Source organism: Schistocerca piceifrons, chromosome 4 (genome assembly GCF_021461385.2).
Source record: "Schistocerca piceifrons isolate TAMUIC-IGC-003096 chromosome 4, iqSchPice1.1, whole genome shotgun sequence".
NCBI lineage: Eukaryota > Metazoa > Arthropoda > Insecta > Orthoptera > Acrididae > Schistocerca > Schistocerca piceifrons.
Genome location: NC_060141.1, coordinates 20,045,834 through 20,061,453, shown reverse-complemented (window position 1 = coordinate 20,061,453; position 15,620 = coordinate 20,045,834). Strand labels below are relative to the sequence as shown.

General features: G+C 39.7%; 1 protein-coding gene across 2 annotated transcripts in view; it reads left to right on the top strand.

Annotated features, from left to right (window-relative positions):
* LOC124795199 (BRCA1-associated RING domain protein 1-like) overlaps positions 1–15,620 on the top strand; it is a 202,600-nt gene that overhangs the window by 138,847 nt on the left and 48,133 nt on the right. The window contains exon 6 of one of the 2 annotated variants that reach the window (XM_047259105.1): positions 2,136–2,333. The exons of the other annotated variant lie outside the window; for it this stretch is intronic. Within the exon in view, the coding sequence (XP_047115061.1) occupies positions 2,136–2,333 (198 nt within the window). The remainder of the gene's footprint in view (positions 1–2,135; positions 2,334–15,620) is intronic. 2 annotated transcript variants of the gene reach the window in all.

The following is a 15,620-nucleotide window of genomic DNA, read 5'->3' as shown; positions in this document are numbered from 1 at the left end:
CAGATTAGTGTTGAGGTCTGGTGTGCCGGCCAGCCTGTGCATGGTTTTTAAGGCGGTTTTCCATCTGCCTCGGTGAATGCGGGCTGGTTCCCCTTATTCCGCCTCAGTTGCACTACGTCGCCAGTTGCTGCGCAAACACTATCTCCACATACGCGTACACCATAATCACTGTACCACGCAAACATTTGGGGTTACACTCATCTGGTATGAGATGTTCCTGGAAGGGGGGGGGGGGGGAAGGTCCACTGTTGTCAGAACCACATAATAACCCTGGGTTGGGTGTGGGGCAGCAGTGTGGTTGGTGGGCTGCTGTGGCCTGTTGTGGGCTTGTGAACCACTGAGGGCTACAGCGGGATGGAGCCTCTCCATTGATTCTATGTCCCTGGTTCAATACACAGTACACACACAAGGGTAATCCACTAAATTATAGGCCCATGTCATTAACATTGATATGTGGCAGGGTTTTGCAACATATATTATTTCTGAACATTATGAATCACCTCGAAGAGGTTCTTGTGAAACACAACTAGGTCTTTATTCACATGAAGTGTTGAGTACTATTGACAAGGGATTTCAAATTGATTCTGTATTTCTAGATTTTCAGAAGTCTTTTGACACTGTACCACACAAGTGGCTTTTAGTGAAATTGTGTACTTATGGAATATAGTCTCAGTTACGTGACTGCATTTGTGATTTCCTGTCAGAGAGGTCACAGTCTCTGGTAATCAACAGAAAGTTATCGAGTAAAACAGAAGTAATTTCTGGTGCTCCTCAAGGTAGTGTTATAGACCCTCTCCTGTTCCTTATCTCTACAAACAATTTAGAAGACATTCTGAGCAGCCGTCTTTGTTTGCAGATGATTCTGTCATTTCTCGTCTAATAAAGTCATCAGATTGCAAAACGATTTAGAAAAGATATCTGTATGGTGCGAAAATTGACAGTTGACCGTAAATAATGAAAAGTGTGAGGTGATCCACATGTGTGCTAAAAGGGATCCATTAAACTTCAGTTGCACAATAAACCAGTCAAATCTAAAGGCCGCAGATTCAGCTAGATACCTAGGAATTACAAATACTAACAACTTATATAGCACATAGAAAATGTGGGGGAGGCAAACTAAAGGCTGTGTTTTATTGGCAGATGTAGCAGATGTATTAAAGAGACTGCCTACACTATGCATGTCTGTCCTCTTTTGGAGCAATCGTTACCAGATGGGATTAACGGAGTGTATCAAGAAAGTTCAAAGAGCGTGTTTTGCACTATCGAGAAATAGGAGAGAGAGTGTCACAGACATGATATAGGACTTGGGGTGGACATAATTAAAACAAAGGCATTTCTTGTTGCAGAAAAATCTCCTCACAAAATTTCAATCGCCAACATTATCCACCGAATCCAAAAATATTTTGTTGACACTGACGTACATAGGGAGAAATGATTATCGTAATAAAATAAGGGAAATTAAAGCTTTTATGGAAGGCTATAGGTGTTCGTTTCTTCCGCACGCTGTTCAAGATTGGAATAGTAGAGAATTATTGTGAAGGTGGTTCAATAAACCCTCTGCCATATACTTAAGCGTGATTTGCCGAGTAGTCATGTACATTAGCTTGCATAGTTATTGCTCCACTCTTTAGCCTGATGTTTGTCATTGTTATATTGGTGATTCATTAATACCCGGACATTCATTCCTTCTGAGTTCATGCAAACACTTTTGAAATTTTGATTTACCTATGCTTGTGCCTATACACACACATTTTTCCACCCTTGGAGGGGGGGGGGGGGAGGGGAGGGGATGCATTCTTGTTACTGCCAAACTTAGTGGAATGACCTTTTTTCCGTAGAAAGAGTGGCAGCTCATGTATTTATAACTACTGTTGTATCCGATCTTGATCATATTTTGAATGTAAAGATTCAGATCTATCCTTGATCATGCTCTCCAGTGTAAGAAAATGTAAATTATGTAAAATCATAATCCACTGCAAAGGAAAAGTTTTTATGTTAACCCAGCAAAATGAGAGAAAATAAAATGGTGGAATATCAATTTTTTCTGTCTAATTACTGTGATTTTAGTTTAGGCCATTTATTTGGTTGCCTGGTTTGTATTATATTAAGAGGACTTTCTGAAATTAATTTTGCAGTGATGTTGCACGAACTGACGAAATTAAGGCTATACTTAATGAGAATATAAGAACTGAGCCTGTGGAAGTGGAAGAAAACATAGCAAGCTTTGATGCCAGTAACACTGTCATTCTTGCATCTGGCCTGTCTGATGACCAGGAGAAGGATCTCAGGAAGTTCATTGATGCATTTGATTTCCAAGTTGTAGAAAATTATTGGTGAGTAGATGACTGACTGACTTTCTCACAGATTAATTGACATCTCATTTCCATAGTAAAGTAGAAGCTCATAAATTAGAAATAGTGCTTGCGAAGATTGATTAGTGACTTTTTAAAATTTTTACAAACATGTTCATTATTCTTGAGGAGTAGAATGGGTGGAAATACGGATGCATGCACAAATCCACTATATGGTGATTGTGTATTCCTACTCATTCCATTACTTCCACCAACAATTTATGTTGTATTACATAACTGTTAGATGGATTATTTATTGCTTAATTTTCTTGCTTTCGTAGATGTAGAGAAAGCGTTTGATAATGTTAAATGGGATAAGATGTTTGAGGTACTCAAAAAAGTAGGAATAGACCATAAAGATTGAAAAATGATATGGAACCTGTACAAAAACGAGACAGCAGTTATCCGTGGACGGACAAAATAAGAAGAGGTGCAGATACGGAAAGGGTCCGACAAGGTTGCGCACTATCCCCTGTTATCTTTAACGTATACACTGAAGAGGTGCTGAAAAAAGTAAGGGAACATTCACAGACAGGTGTAGTAATTCATGGCCAACGAATAGATATGATAAGATATGCCGATGATATAGCTGTCCTGGCTGAAAGTGAAGATGATCTTGTAGTCCTACTGAATAGAATGGATAAAGTTATGGGTGAAGAATATAATATGAGAATTAATAAAGCAAAAACAAAAGTAATGGCATGCGACAAAGAAGATCAAATGAAAGTCCAAGTTCATGTAGGCAATGAACTGCTTGGACAAGTAGATAAATTTACTTATCTGGGCAATAATATTATCAGGGATGGAAGGAGCAAGGCAGAAGTGAGAAGTAGAATAGCTCAAGCAAAGGCTGCTTTTAACAAGAAGAAAAACATATTAACATCCAAGAGCATCAGCCTTGAAATCAGGAAAAGATTTTTGAAATCGTATGTGTGGAGTGTGGCATGCTATGGGTGTGAAACATGGACTCTCGGGACAGAGGAAGACCAGAAGCTAAATTCTTTTGAAATGTGGTGCTACAGACGCATGCTCAAAATAAAATGTATCGACAAGGTCACAAACGAAGTGGTTCTGGAAAGAGCAGGTGAGAAGAGAAGCTTCTGGAGTTTCATTGTTAAAAGAAGAGTGCAGTTTACAGGCCATCTATTAAGACATAAAGGACTCCTGAACACAATCATAGAGGGATATGTCGAGGGAAAAAGACCGAGAGGAAGACCACGGCTGAGGTACATGGATCAAATCGTGAAAGGTGTGGGATGTGACACCTACAAAGAAATGAAGAGAAAAGCTGAAAGACGCACAGAATGGAGACAAGCTGCCATTGTAGCTGTTGCAAACCAATCCTTGGATTGATCACCACAGAAGAGAAGAAAATTTTCTTCATCTCAATGAAGGTGGGGTCTGGGTATGTACCTGGAAAATTTTGATTATCTAGAAATTTCTCCCTTTACAACAGCTATTTTTACTCTTTTTCTTGAGCTTCCAGTTTTAAATTTAGATTATTACTTTTAAGTGAACGCTAATTGTGTGTTTGTTGTAACCAAGAGAATATGTCATGAGTTGACTGTAAATCGGCATCCAAGGATTCATCCGGTGGAAGTTTCTCAAATATCCAGCTAATCACACATATATTGCAGAGTCACTTAGTGTCAAGTTGGTGTTCTAAGTCCTCAGGTTCTCCCTGGCAAGGTACACAATCATACAGACACTTAAATGTTGAAAGTTTGGTTAACGTATTTCACAAATTTGCTTCACAGTATGCTTCATCACTACATATAAGTCTGACAAACACCTCACAACTGCACAGCATTTAACTAAGCCTTAATATAATAATATAGTACCTATTCAGCATGATCACCTGCCAATGAACTGAGACTCGAAACTTGTAGCAACACATTTTACCTCCTGAGAACTTGCATACAGCAAGTTTCGTGACCTGTACAGCATTGTAATAATTTAATTTACGTGGGTGCGTGTAGTAGTTGTTGCCCAAAGTGTGCTTTGACGCAGGTCTCCTTCCTAGTCTATCCCGTGCAAGTCTCTTGATCTCTGCATAACTATTGTAATCGACATCCATTTGAACTTCGTTAGTGTATTCAATATTTGGTCTCTAGAGTTTTCACCATCCCACCTTCCTCCATTTCCAAATTCACCATTCTTCGATACCCCATTATAGGTTCTATCGCCACTTCCTTTCTTTTAATCAAGTAGCATGGAACAGCTCTTTTCTCTGCATTTCAATTCAGAGCCTCTTTATTAGTTGTCCAATACATCCAACTAATTGTCAAATTTCTTCTGTGACGCAATGTTTCAGAATCTTTCGTCCTCATCCTGTGTGTACTGTTTATCATCCACATTTCACTCCATATGCTCCAGATAAAAACTTTCCAAAGAGGCTTCCTAATGCTTCTATGAGGTTTGCTTAAAAGTAATGGCACCAATTTTTTAATGCGAAAACTCCTAAAGCTTTTTAAACAAAACAAACCTTATAACATTCTACAACTTTAGACTTCACGTCTACATATTTAGTTCTCAGCATAGTCACCCTACGACACAGTCTCTGTAAATGTTTGACTTTGCTGATGGAGGCACAACCTTACTTCTGCTTGCACTGCTTCATCACTGTCAAAGTGAATTCTTCGAAACTGTTTATAACAGGGTTGGCACGGGTTCTGGAAATCTGGGAATTTCAAACACGTCTGGGAAATCAGGGAAATATCAGGGAAATTTGGAAAAAAAGCACTGGAAAAATCATGTTTCTGTATCTGTAAATGAAATGGTTTGTTTACTGAGGTGTCGTGCAGTGTTGCTGGCTGGGCTTGCAGCCAGTGCTGACGCCACTTCTTCTGTGCTAGCCTAGCAGCTGCCGACGAGAGGCAGGAAGGCGTGAGGAGTGATTTGTTTGGATCTGGTGGCTGGAGTTGTGTCTGAGTGATTGTGCTCTTGTTTTCTGACAAAAGCTATGGCTGAAAATTTAGTTGTGCGTGTGTGATTGCCTGTGTCTCTGTAACCATCATTACAGTGAGTTGCTACCTATCCTCATTATTATTGATTCTCAGAGTATTTGAACACATTATCTGTTGTATGGATTGGTCACTGTAGTCTCATTTCATCAACAAGCTATCTGTGGCTCGTGAATATCTGGTCACATGATTTGATTTCCACGGTGGGCCAAAACCGGAGGCTGTTTCTGTTTAGGACATCTGTGACGGATCGGGCCTGCCGATCTGAAGCCATTTGGTTCCCACTGATGTGCAGGCCCTGCTTATCGGATCTAGTCTTAACGATTTGCTCGCAGGCCGGGTCTGTTTGTGTGTGGCTTAATTCAGCGGATTTTCATGGTTTATCCACGGACCCAGGACTGCTGTGCTCCTCAGCAGGCTAGAGGCTGTGGGTGATGGATTTCAGGAGTTGTGACTGTCTCACTGCAAGTATATTTTATAGTGTGGCGTTTTATAGACATTTTATTTGTTCTAGTGCATTTTAGCTCTTCAGAAGTAGTTTATATGTTAAAAAGGATTGACCATAAGATGAAGAAATTGTGGAAGTCGCTGGCAATTTGTATGCTATGTACTCATATACTCGAAAGAAAAATTGTACAGTACCTGTAAAATAATAGGTATAACTCAGTGGGTTGTAACTGACAATAACGAACTTAGTAGAACCAACATTTTATTGTTAGTCAGCGATAGTGGTGGTTTACGCAATTCTTCTTGGCCTTATACACTTCTTTCAAGAGGCCTACCTTCTTCTAAGATAATTTCTGTAATCAGTGGAGGTATTTTAAATTTGTCTTGCAACTCCAAGCAAGTACTACACCTCCCCCCCCCCCCCCCCCCCCCCCCCCCCCTCCAAGCAAATGCGCTTCATTTTATTGAAATAAACTAACATCAGTGTGCAACTTTAACATATCCCGTGTAACACAAATCTTGCTTTACAACATAAACTCTTTTCACACCCAAGTGCGTGTATTGGTATTTACCATACAGATATTGGCCTATTGGTGTTTGCCATACAGATATTGGCCTAAAAAATAACCTCCATTCAATTTTAATTCCTCCTGAAACCTTGCTTCCTAGCACTATGAATCTCTGAACACATCTACATCCTCCTCTTCAAATTATATATGCTCTCACTTCCAGCTTCGTACCACTGTATTATAACTGCGTTACTGTAAAACTTACTCAAGATTACACCGAACTTATTTTATTTTTTTAATTATGTGCAGTCAGTTTTTGGACTTCGTCATAGATTTATTTCACATAGACAAAGCTTTAATTTTTTATATATATATATATATATATATATATATATATCAATATAATGGAAGGAAACATTCCACGTGGGAAAAATTATATATAAATACAAAGATGAGGTGACTTACCGAACAAAAACGCTGGCAGGTCGATAGACCACAAACAAACACAAACATACACACAAAATTCAAGCTTTCGCAACAAATTGTTGCCTCATCAGGAAAGAGGGAAGGAGAGGGGAAGACGAAAGGAAGTGGGTTTTAAAGGAGAGGGTAAGGAGTCATTCCAATCCCGGGAGCGGAAAGACTTACCTTAGGGGGAAAAAAGGACAGGTATCACTCGCACACACGCACATATCCATCCACACATACAGACACAAGCAGACATATGTCTGCTTGTGTCTGTATGTGTGGATGGATATGTGCGTGTGTGCGAGTGATACCTGTCCTTTTTTCCCCCTAAGGTAAGTCTTTCCGCTCCCGGGATTGGAATGACTCCTTACCCTCTCCTTTAAAACCCACTTCCTTTCGTCTTCCCCTCTCCTTCCCTCTTTCCTGATGAGGCAACAATTTGTTGCGAAAGCTTGAATTTTGTGTGTATGTTTGTGTTTGTTTGTGGTCTATCGACCTGCCAGCGTTTTTGTTCGGTAAGTCACCTCATCTTTGTATTTATATATATATATATATATATATATATAAATTAAACAAGCCCGTGTTGGAATGTCAACAATATTATGAAAAGGATAGATTGCTACTGACCATAAAGATGACATGTCCAGGGTGTATACGACCCGGGACAACCGGGAGATCCAGGAAAAACACAGGAATTTTTTCATCCGGGAGGAAACCGGGGAAAACCCAGGAATTTTTTAGAATCCCAGGATACTTTATTGTTTTAGTTTTCAGTTAAATTTTTTTAATTTTGACTAAAATAAAACTTAAGTTGTGGAACAATGAAGATATTTTTGTCGGTTTGCTAAAGAAATATGGCTTTATTAATCTTTTCCACTGAAGTAGTCAATTTATTTGAAACGAAGTGTTTAATTCCACACTATTGGCTAGTTTCAAGTGTTTGCTGCATTCCATCTTCTAGCACGTATGGCATTATGCCATAATAAAGAACCAAACATGAGATAATACAGTGCACTTTAAGCCGAATTATGCATTTTAGCCTGGTTCACGAAATTTCTCTGATGTCTTGTTTCTTTTATGACATAATGTATGATCTTTCAATGTTTTACACGTATGAACATACGGAATTCCTGCGTCATCGTAGCTGCGCAAGTGCGGTGATGCCTGTAATCTGTCGCGCTCTGCCATCTGCTGAAACGAATCTCAGAAAACAGCGGGAAAATATTGCGAATGATTGATTGAAAAGCGTTACTTTCGAAGTAAATTTCTTTTTGCGCAAGATGAACTAAGTGCGAAAATACGCGATGAATTTCTTAAATCACAGAGCGTTTGACTCTCATTCAAAAATCAACTGTTTGAGGAAGACCTTTTAGAAAAAATTTCAAGTCCGGGAGATCAGACATTTATGTCGGTATGAAAAATTTTACTGGCACATTTGTGTGATATATCTTAAAGTGTAACACGCACAAAAAATAACAACATTATACATGAAAGTTTAGCTTCTCTTGCAAATTATTAATCGTCGAGGCCAATATTATATGTGAAAGCTGTGCTTTTCTTGCAGCAACACTATGTATATTAATTTACACCATTAACTTTTCCTGTTTGTGTGTATGCGCTAACAGTAATAATGCTATTGGCTGACTACATCATGTGTCCTAAACCCTGAATATCAGCTGTATCGGCTCCCGAGATCACGTGACATGACCTATGAGTGGCTTACAAAAGTGCATCGCAATCATGATATCAGTGTTTCGGAAAGTAACATGCGGTGTTTGGTGGAATTTGAATTTATACTTTCGTAATATGAAAATATCCAGCCTACATGGTCTTTTTCTCTTAGTTTCATTTTCTAAAGGGCTGAGAAGTTCTACGCCCTTGTATAAAACCATAACCATTTAAAGGATTGATAAGTTTTACAGTTCCGAGGAAAAGTATACTGTCACTTAACACGGGAGAAGTGTATTTTCACCTGCGAGAAAGTGTGTTTTATAACCGGGAAATCTGGGAATTTTTTTTCCTTGTCCGCATATACACCCTGCATGTCACACACACACACACACACACACACACACACACACACACACACACACACATTCATTCACACAAGTAAGCACACATCGTGCACGTGACTGCTATCTGTGGCCTTTCTGGCACATTGAGCAGCAGCAGTAATCCAGAGTGCGGCGGGGAAAGGTGAAGGATAGAAGGGTACAGGTGGGCGGAGAGGAGGTAGCGTTGCCTGGCAGAGTGCACAGACTATGTGGCAGGAAAATGCTGCCAGGCGCAGTGTCGGAAGTGTGTGGGGGAGGGGAGGGGGAGGAATGGGGAGCAGAGAAGGAGAGCAGCAGACTAGGGGAAAGGACGGGTGCGTTGGCAGAGAGCGGCGCACAATCTAGCTGAGTGAAAGTGAATTGGGAGGAGGTGATGGAACTGTGGGAGAAGCTGTTGGGTGGAGTGTGTGGGGACAATAGGTTACCACAGGTTGAGGCCGGAATAATTTCAGGAGTGGGGAATGTTTTGTAAGGATAATTCCTATTTGTGCAGTTTGGAAAAGCTGGTGGTGGAGGGGAGGATTCAGATGGCCCAAGTTGTGAAGCAGCCATTGAAATCAAGCATGTTATTTCAGTGTCATGGTGGTTTGATAGTCATACCAATATATGAAGCTGCGCAGTGAATGTAGCAGAGGTGGTATGACAACCAGCCAGCTGTCTACCAAGTATGAATGGCCACTGCCAAGGGCAAAGTGAACCATCCAGGGATACAACATGCAGCTAAATGTAACATGCTTCATTTCAGAGGCTGCTTCACAACGCAGACCATCTGTTCCCTCCCCTCCAACACCAGCTTTTCTGAACTGCACAGATGGGAGTTATCCATACAATGCATTCTCCACTCTCAAAATCATCCTGTCCTCAACCTACGGTAACCTACTGTCCCCGTGCCCACCTCACATCTTCATCTATACTTTGCAAACCACTGTGAAATGAATGGCAGAGGGTATGTCTCTTTGTACCAATTATTTGGGTTTCTTCCTGTTTCATTCTCATATGGAGTGCAAGAAGAATGATCATTTGAATTCCTCTGTGCCTTCAGTAAATATTCTAATCTTATCCTCATGATCCCTGTGTGAGTGATAAGTAGGGGGTTGTAGTAAATCCCTAGAGTAACCATTTAAAGCCGGTTCTTGAAACTTTGTTAATAGACTTTTTCGGGATAGTTTACGGCTGTATTCAAGAGTTTGCTATTTCAATTCCTTCACTATCTCTGTGACACTCTCCCACAGATTAAACAAACCTGTGACCATTCCTGCTGCCCTTCTATGTATATGTTCAATATCCCCATTAGTCTTGTCTGGTGCGGACCCCACACATTTGAGCAATATTCTAGGATGAGTTGCACAAGTGATTTGTAAGTAATCTGCTTTTCTGAGTGATTGCAGTTCCCCAATATTCTGCCAATAAACTGATGTCTACCACCTGCTTTACTCATGACTGAAACTATGGAATCATTCCATTTCATATCCCTACAAAGTGTTACAGCCAGGTATTTGTATGAGTTGGCCGATTCCTACAGTGACGCTTTGATATCATAGTCGTAGGATACTACATTTTTTCATTTTGTGAAGTGCATAGTTTTACATTTCTGAACATTTAGAGCAAGATGCGAATCTCTGCACCATGTTGAAATCTTACCAAGATCTGACTGAATATTTATGCAGCTTCTCTCGTCAGCACTTCATTGTAGATAACTTCATCATCTGCAGAAAGCCTGATTTTACTATTAATGTTGTTTTACTATTAATGTTGTTTTACTATTAACGTTGTCTACAAGGTCATTAACATGCTTTGTTCTCCCTACCAGAATCATCAATCCAGTCACAAATTTCACTTGATGCCCCATATGATCACTTTTGACAATAAGCGTAGGTGCAGTACTCGGTCAAATGCTTTACAGAAATCAAGAAACACTGTATTTACCTGGCTGCCTTGACCCAAAGCTTTCAGTATGTCATGTGAGGAAAGTGCGAGTTGGGTTTCGCATGATCGATGTTTTTGAAAACCATGTTGGTTGCCATTGAGGAGGCCATTCTGTTCAAGATAGCTTATTGTGTTTGAGCTCAGAATGTGTTATAAGGTCCTACAACAAATCAGTGTCAAGGATATTGGGTGGTTGTTTTGTGGATCACTTCTACTGCTCTTCTTGTGGACGGGTGTGACTTGTGCCTTTTTCCAAGGACTGAGCATAGTTTTTTGTTTGAGGGTTCTACAGCAGATTATTGTTTGAAGAGGGCCTAACCCAGCTGCAAATTCAGTATAGAATCTGACAGGGATTCCATCGGGGCCTGGAGCTTTGTTCAGTTTAAGCGATTTCAGCTATTTCTCAACACCAGTGGCACTAATACTTATTTCATTCGCCTATTCAGTGGTACAAGGATTAAACTGAGGCATTTCTGCTGGGTTTTTCTTTGGAAAGGAACATTTGAAAATGGAGTTAAGCTTTTCATCTTTTGCTTTGTCTCATTCACTAGGGACTGGACAATAACTGTGGTGCCACTAACAGCCTTTACATACAACCTGAATTTCTGTGGATTTTGTGAAATGTCATTTGACAGTATTCTGCTACGGTAGTCATTGAAGGCACCGCTAATTGCTCTCTTGACAGCCAAACATGTCTCATTCAGCATCTCTCAATCTCTAGCCCTACACTTTGTTTTTCACCTATTGTGCAGTAATCTCTCTTTCTTTAAAAGTTTCTTTGCAGTGACTTTATACCATGTAGGTTCCCTCCCATTATGAACTGTTCTACTGGGTACGTATCTATCCAGTGTGTGGTCAACTGTTCTCTTGAACTTGAGCCAGAGTTCCTCTACATGCTCCTGAACTGTATTGAAAGCTGCAAGTTCATCATTGAGATGTGATATTATTGATTTTTTATTTAGTTTACTGAACATATATGTCTTCCTGCTTGTTTTAGTTGTCCTTTGCACTTTTTAATCATTGTTGCCACCACCGTGTCATGGTTACTGATTCCAGTTTTGATGTGGCCATTCTCAAAGAGGTGAGGTCTGTTTGTTGCCATTAGATCCATTATATTTCCATCACGAGTAGAGTTCCTAATTATCTGTTCTACATAGTTTTAAGAGAAGGCATTTAGTAAAGTTTCACAGGATGTGTTACCATGCTCACCACTAACAAAATTTTAATATTCCCAGTTAACTGTTGGATGATTTAAGTCTCCACCGATGATTACAGTATGATTGTGGAACTTATGTATAAGTGAACTGAGGTTTTCTCTAAAGTTTTCAGTTACATCAGGAGATAGGTCTGGTGGGCGATAGAAGGATTCAGTAATCATTTTATGCCTGCCCCTGATATTGATACACCTCACAATCACAGTTCATGTTCTGTCACCCCTATTGTGCGCCGCTCTCTGCCAGCGCACCCACTTGGCTTTTCTGCTCCTCTGCTCCTCCCCTATTACACTTTTCCTCTCCCATAACCCCCCCCCCCCCCCTCCCACCTGTATTCGCTATTCCTTCCCCTTCCTGCTGCACTGGCAGTGGTAGCAGTTATGTGTGTGTGAGATGTGCTTTTGTGAATGTGCATGAGTTTTCCTTTTAAAAGAAGGTTTTGGCTGAATGATAAATGTGTAACAGTCTTTTCAAGTTGCCCATCTGCAACTTGACAGCTCATCTTTATAATGATTAGCAATCTATCCTTTTCATAATATTGGTAAATGTGTATATTGATGTAAAGAATGAAGATCAGAAACTATCAGTTTCTTGTTGTAAACACAAACTTATGGCTAAGGCTCTTTTGTTTACCTTAGCTACCACTCTAACTGCCTTTTTTTTGCGTAAAATACCTTTCTCTATAGACTGCTGGTGCCTCACTCTGTATCTCTGTATATCATACTGAAGATGCCGATATATCAATCTGAAATATACAAGGGTTGACTGAAAAATAATGCCTCCACCTTGTAACTCTTCCTCAGTTGGCGGCATTGCTATGTGGCAGGTACTGGCTTGTTCCGTAGCCTCTTCTCTACATCTCCAGTTGACTAGAAGCCTTAACATTGAATGGTTGTGTTTTTGCAATGTAAAGTATGGAACCCTGTGCAGGCGATTGGTCAATGCGATTTAAGCAACAAGCAGTCATTGAATTCTTGACAGCAGAAGGTGTCACCCCAAAGGAGATTCATCAGAGAATAAAAGCAGTTTATGGTGATTGTGTTGATGTGAGCACCGTGTGTCGTTGGGGGAATAAGTTTAAAGACGTTAAGGTGGGAACATCTGACCGGCGTGACAAACGAAGAGTTGGACGTCCTGTGGCAGCAACCACCTTGTTTCACAAGCAAAAAGTTGACAAATTGATTCAGGACGATTGTCGTAATTAAAGATCACATTCTAAGGATTATATCTGCGTTTGATTTATTAAAATATTGCCATCCAAACCCAGTTAACAAAGTTGGGGGCATTACTTTTGACTCAGCCCTTGTATTTGTCTCAAGGTATCAAGGCGCAGGAAGGCTGAGACCCGTTTCAGTAGATACACATTTGTACCGATTTTCTTGCAAGTATGATCTGTGTGCTCTCTGCATGACAAGTATTCATAGTCAATAATAACCAAAAGTTTGTGTTAATTTGCATAGCTAAGTGACAGTAAAGATGTAAGTAGAATAGCATTTATGTTCAGATTATAGCTGAGCTTGAATTGCATTGTCACTGTCTTCTCTTTATTTCTCTTTATTATTATTATTTTCGATTATTCCCATTTAAGAGAGCGTTTGAACTTGAATTCCTTTATGATGATTGTTTGTGTTTTTTCTGAGCCCAAATTTTCTTCATGTGTTCACTGTGTTGTTTCTTTCGCTCCGCTGTCCATTTGCATCCTGGTCTCTTCTGTGTTGTGGTGTCAAATTTATGTTTTTTGATGATGTTCCTGAATTCAGTTCTGTTTTCTGCATCGTTTACTGTTATTTGTGCTTGTCTGAGGTCCTCTTCAACTTCTTTTATCCATTTTGTTTTTCCCCTGCCTGAGTTGATGACTTTAAGAATTCGCTTTGAAATTCTGTTTTCATTCATCCTGTGGATATGTCCATAGAACTGCATTCTTCTTTTCCTTACTGTATCTGTAATCTTGTCTGTGTATTTATATAATTCTGATGTTGGTCTCTTCTTCCAGATTCCTTGCTCTTGTATCAGGCCAAAAATTTTCCTGAGAATTTTCCTTTCTTGTTTCTCTATTTCTTTGATTTTAGTTTGCCCACCTATTTGTGTTGTTTCAGATGCATACAGTGCCTCCGGAAGTACGACAGTGTTGTAGTGCCTCAATTTTGCGTTAGTGGATATGGACTTTTTGTTATAATAGTTCCACGTGAGTTTATATGCTTTCTGTAATTTTTTTATTCTTTCCTCATTGGCCTTTAGGTTGATCCCTGATGGCTGAATGATTTCTCCCAGGTATTTAAAATGTGGTACTTGTATGATTTTCCCATGGGTTGTCACAATAGGCAATTTGTCTTGTGGCACTCTTTCTATGTACTGGGTTTTCTCATATGAGATTTGCAGGCCAGTTCTTTGTGCAATTTCGTGTAACTTCTCTATGGCGTTAGTGGCTTCTTTTCTATTATTTGTGAGGATTGCAAGGTCATCTGCAAAAGCTAAACACTTCACATTGAATCTATTATCTTTTCTAATGCCAATTTGGATTCCTTTGACTTCTTTTTCCCATGTCCTGATGATTTTTTCAAGAATGATATTAAAGAGTAATGGTGAAAGTCCGTCACCCTGTCACACTCCAGTTTGGATTACAAATGGTTCCAAGATATCCCCCATAAATTTAACCTTGGAGACTGTGTCAGTTAATGTTTCCTGAATGATTGCTCGTCTTTCTGTCAATGCTGAATTCTTCCAGTGTCTTGCAGAGCACTACTCTGTCTATTGAGTCGTAGCCCTTTTTAAAATCTACAAAAGTAACCACTGTGTTTCGGGTGTTTCTCATCTGGAGAATCATTTTCAGATTCCAGATCTGCTCTATGCATGATCGTCCCTTGCGAAAACCAGCCTGGTATTCTCCTATTTGTGGGTCAGCTTGTTCTTCTAATCTATTCATGAGAACTTTTGATAGGATTTTATATGTGACCGGTATGAGTGAGATACCCCTGTAATTATTTGGTTCAGTTTTGTCCCCTTTTTTGTGGAGTGGATGGATGAGTGCGCATTTCCATTCAGAAGGGATCTGTTCTGTTTCCCAAATGTTTAATATGATTTTGTGAATTTTTCCTGTTAATCTTTCATCATTTAGTTTCCATAGTTCTGCAATAATTCCATCTTCTCCTGGGGCTCTATTGTTTTTCAGTGTCTTGATAATTTCTACAATTTCGTTGATGGTTGGCAGTTTAGCGTCAGGATTTGGTGTAGACGTCTCGTAGTGAATGTCCTCTGTAGGTCTTTCACAGTTGAGAAGTTTGTTGAAATAGTCTGCGAGGATTTGGCAGTTATTCTTCGTGTTAGTTTCTAGTGAACCATCCAGTTTCTTGAAGCAAAGATTGGGTGGCTGGTATCCTGCAATATGTTCTTTAAACGTCTTATAAAAATTCCTGGTGTTGTTCTTCTTAAAGTCTTGTTCTATCTCATCTAGTCGCCGTTTGTCATAATTTCTTTTTTCCCTCCGAATAGTTTTCGATGTTTGTTTTCGGATTACTAGAAATTGTTGCCATTTTTCTGATGTTTTGTGACTATTGAAGTTTTTCCAGGCATTGGTCCTTTCTTCTATTGCTTGGTCACATATTATATTCCACCACCTGTGTTTTCTCCTTCTCGGGGGTTGACCCAATTTCATTGTGGATTTGAGGACGTCCACAAGTTCTGTCCAGTT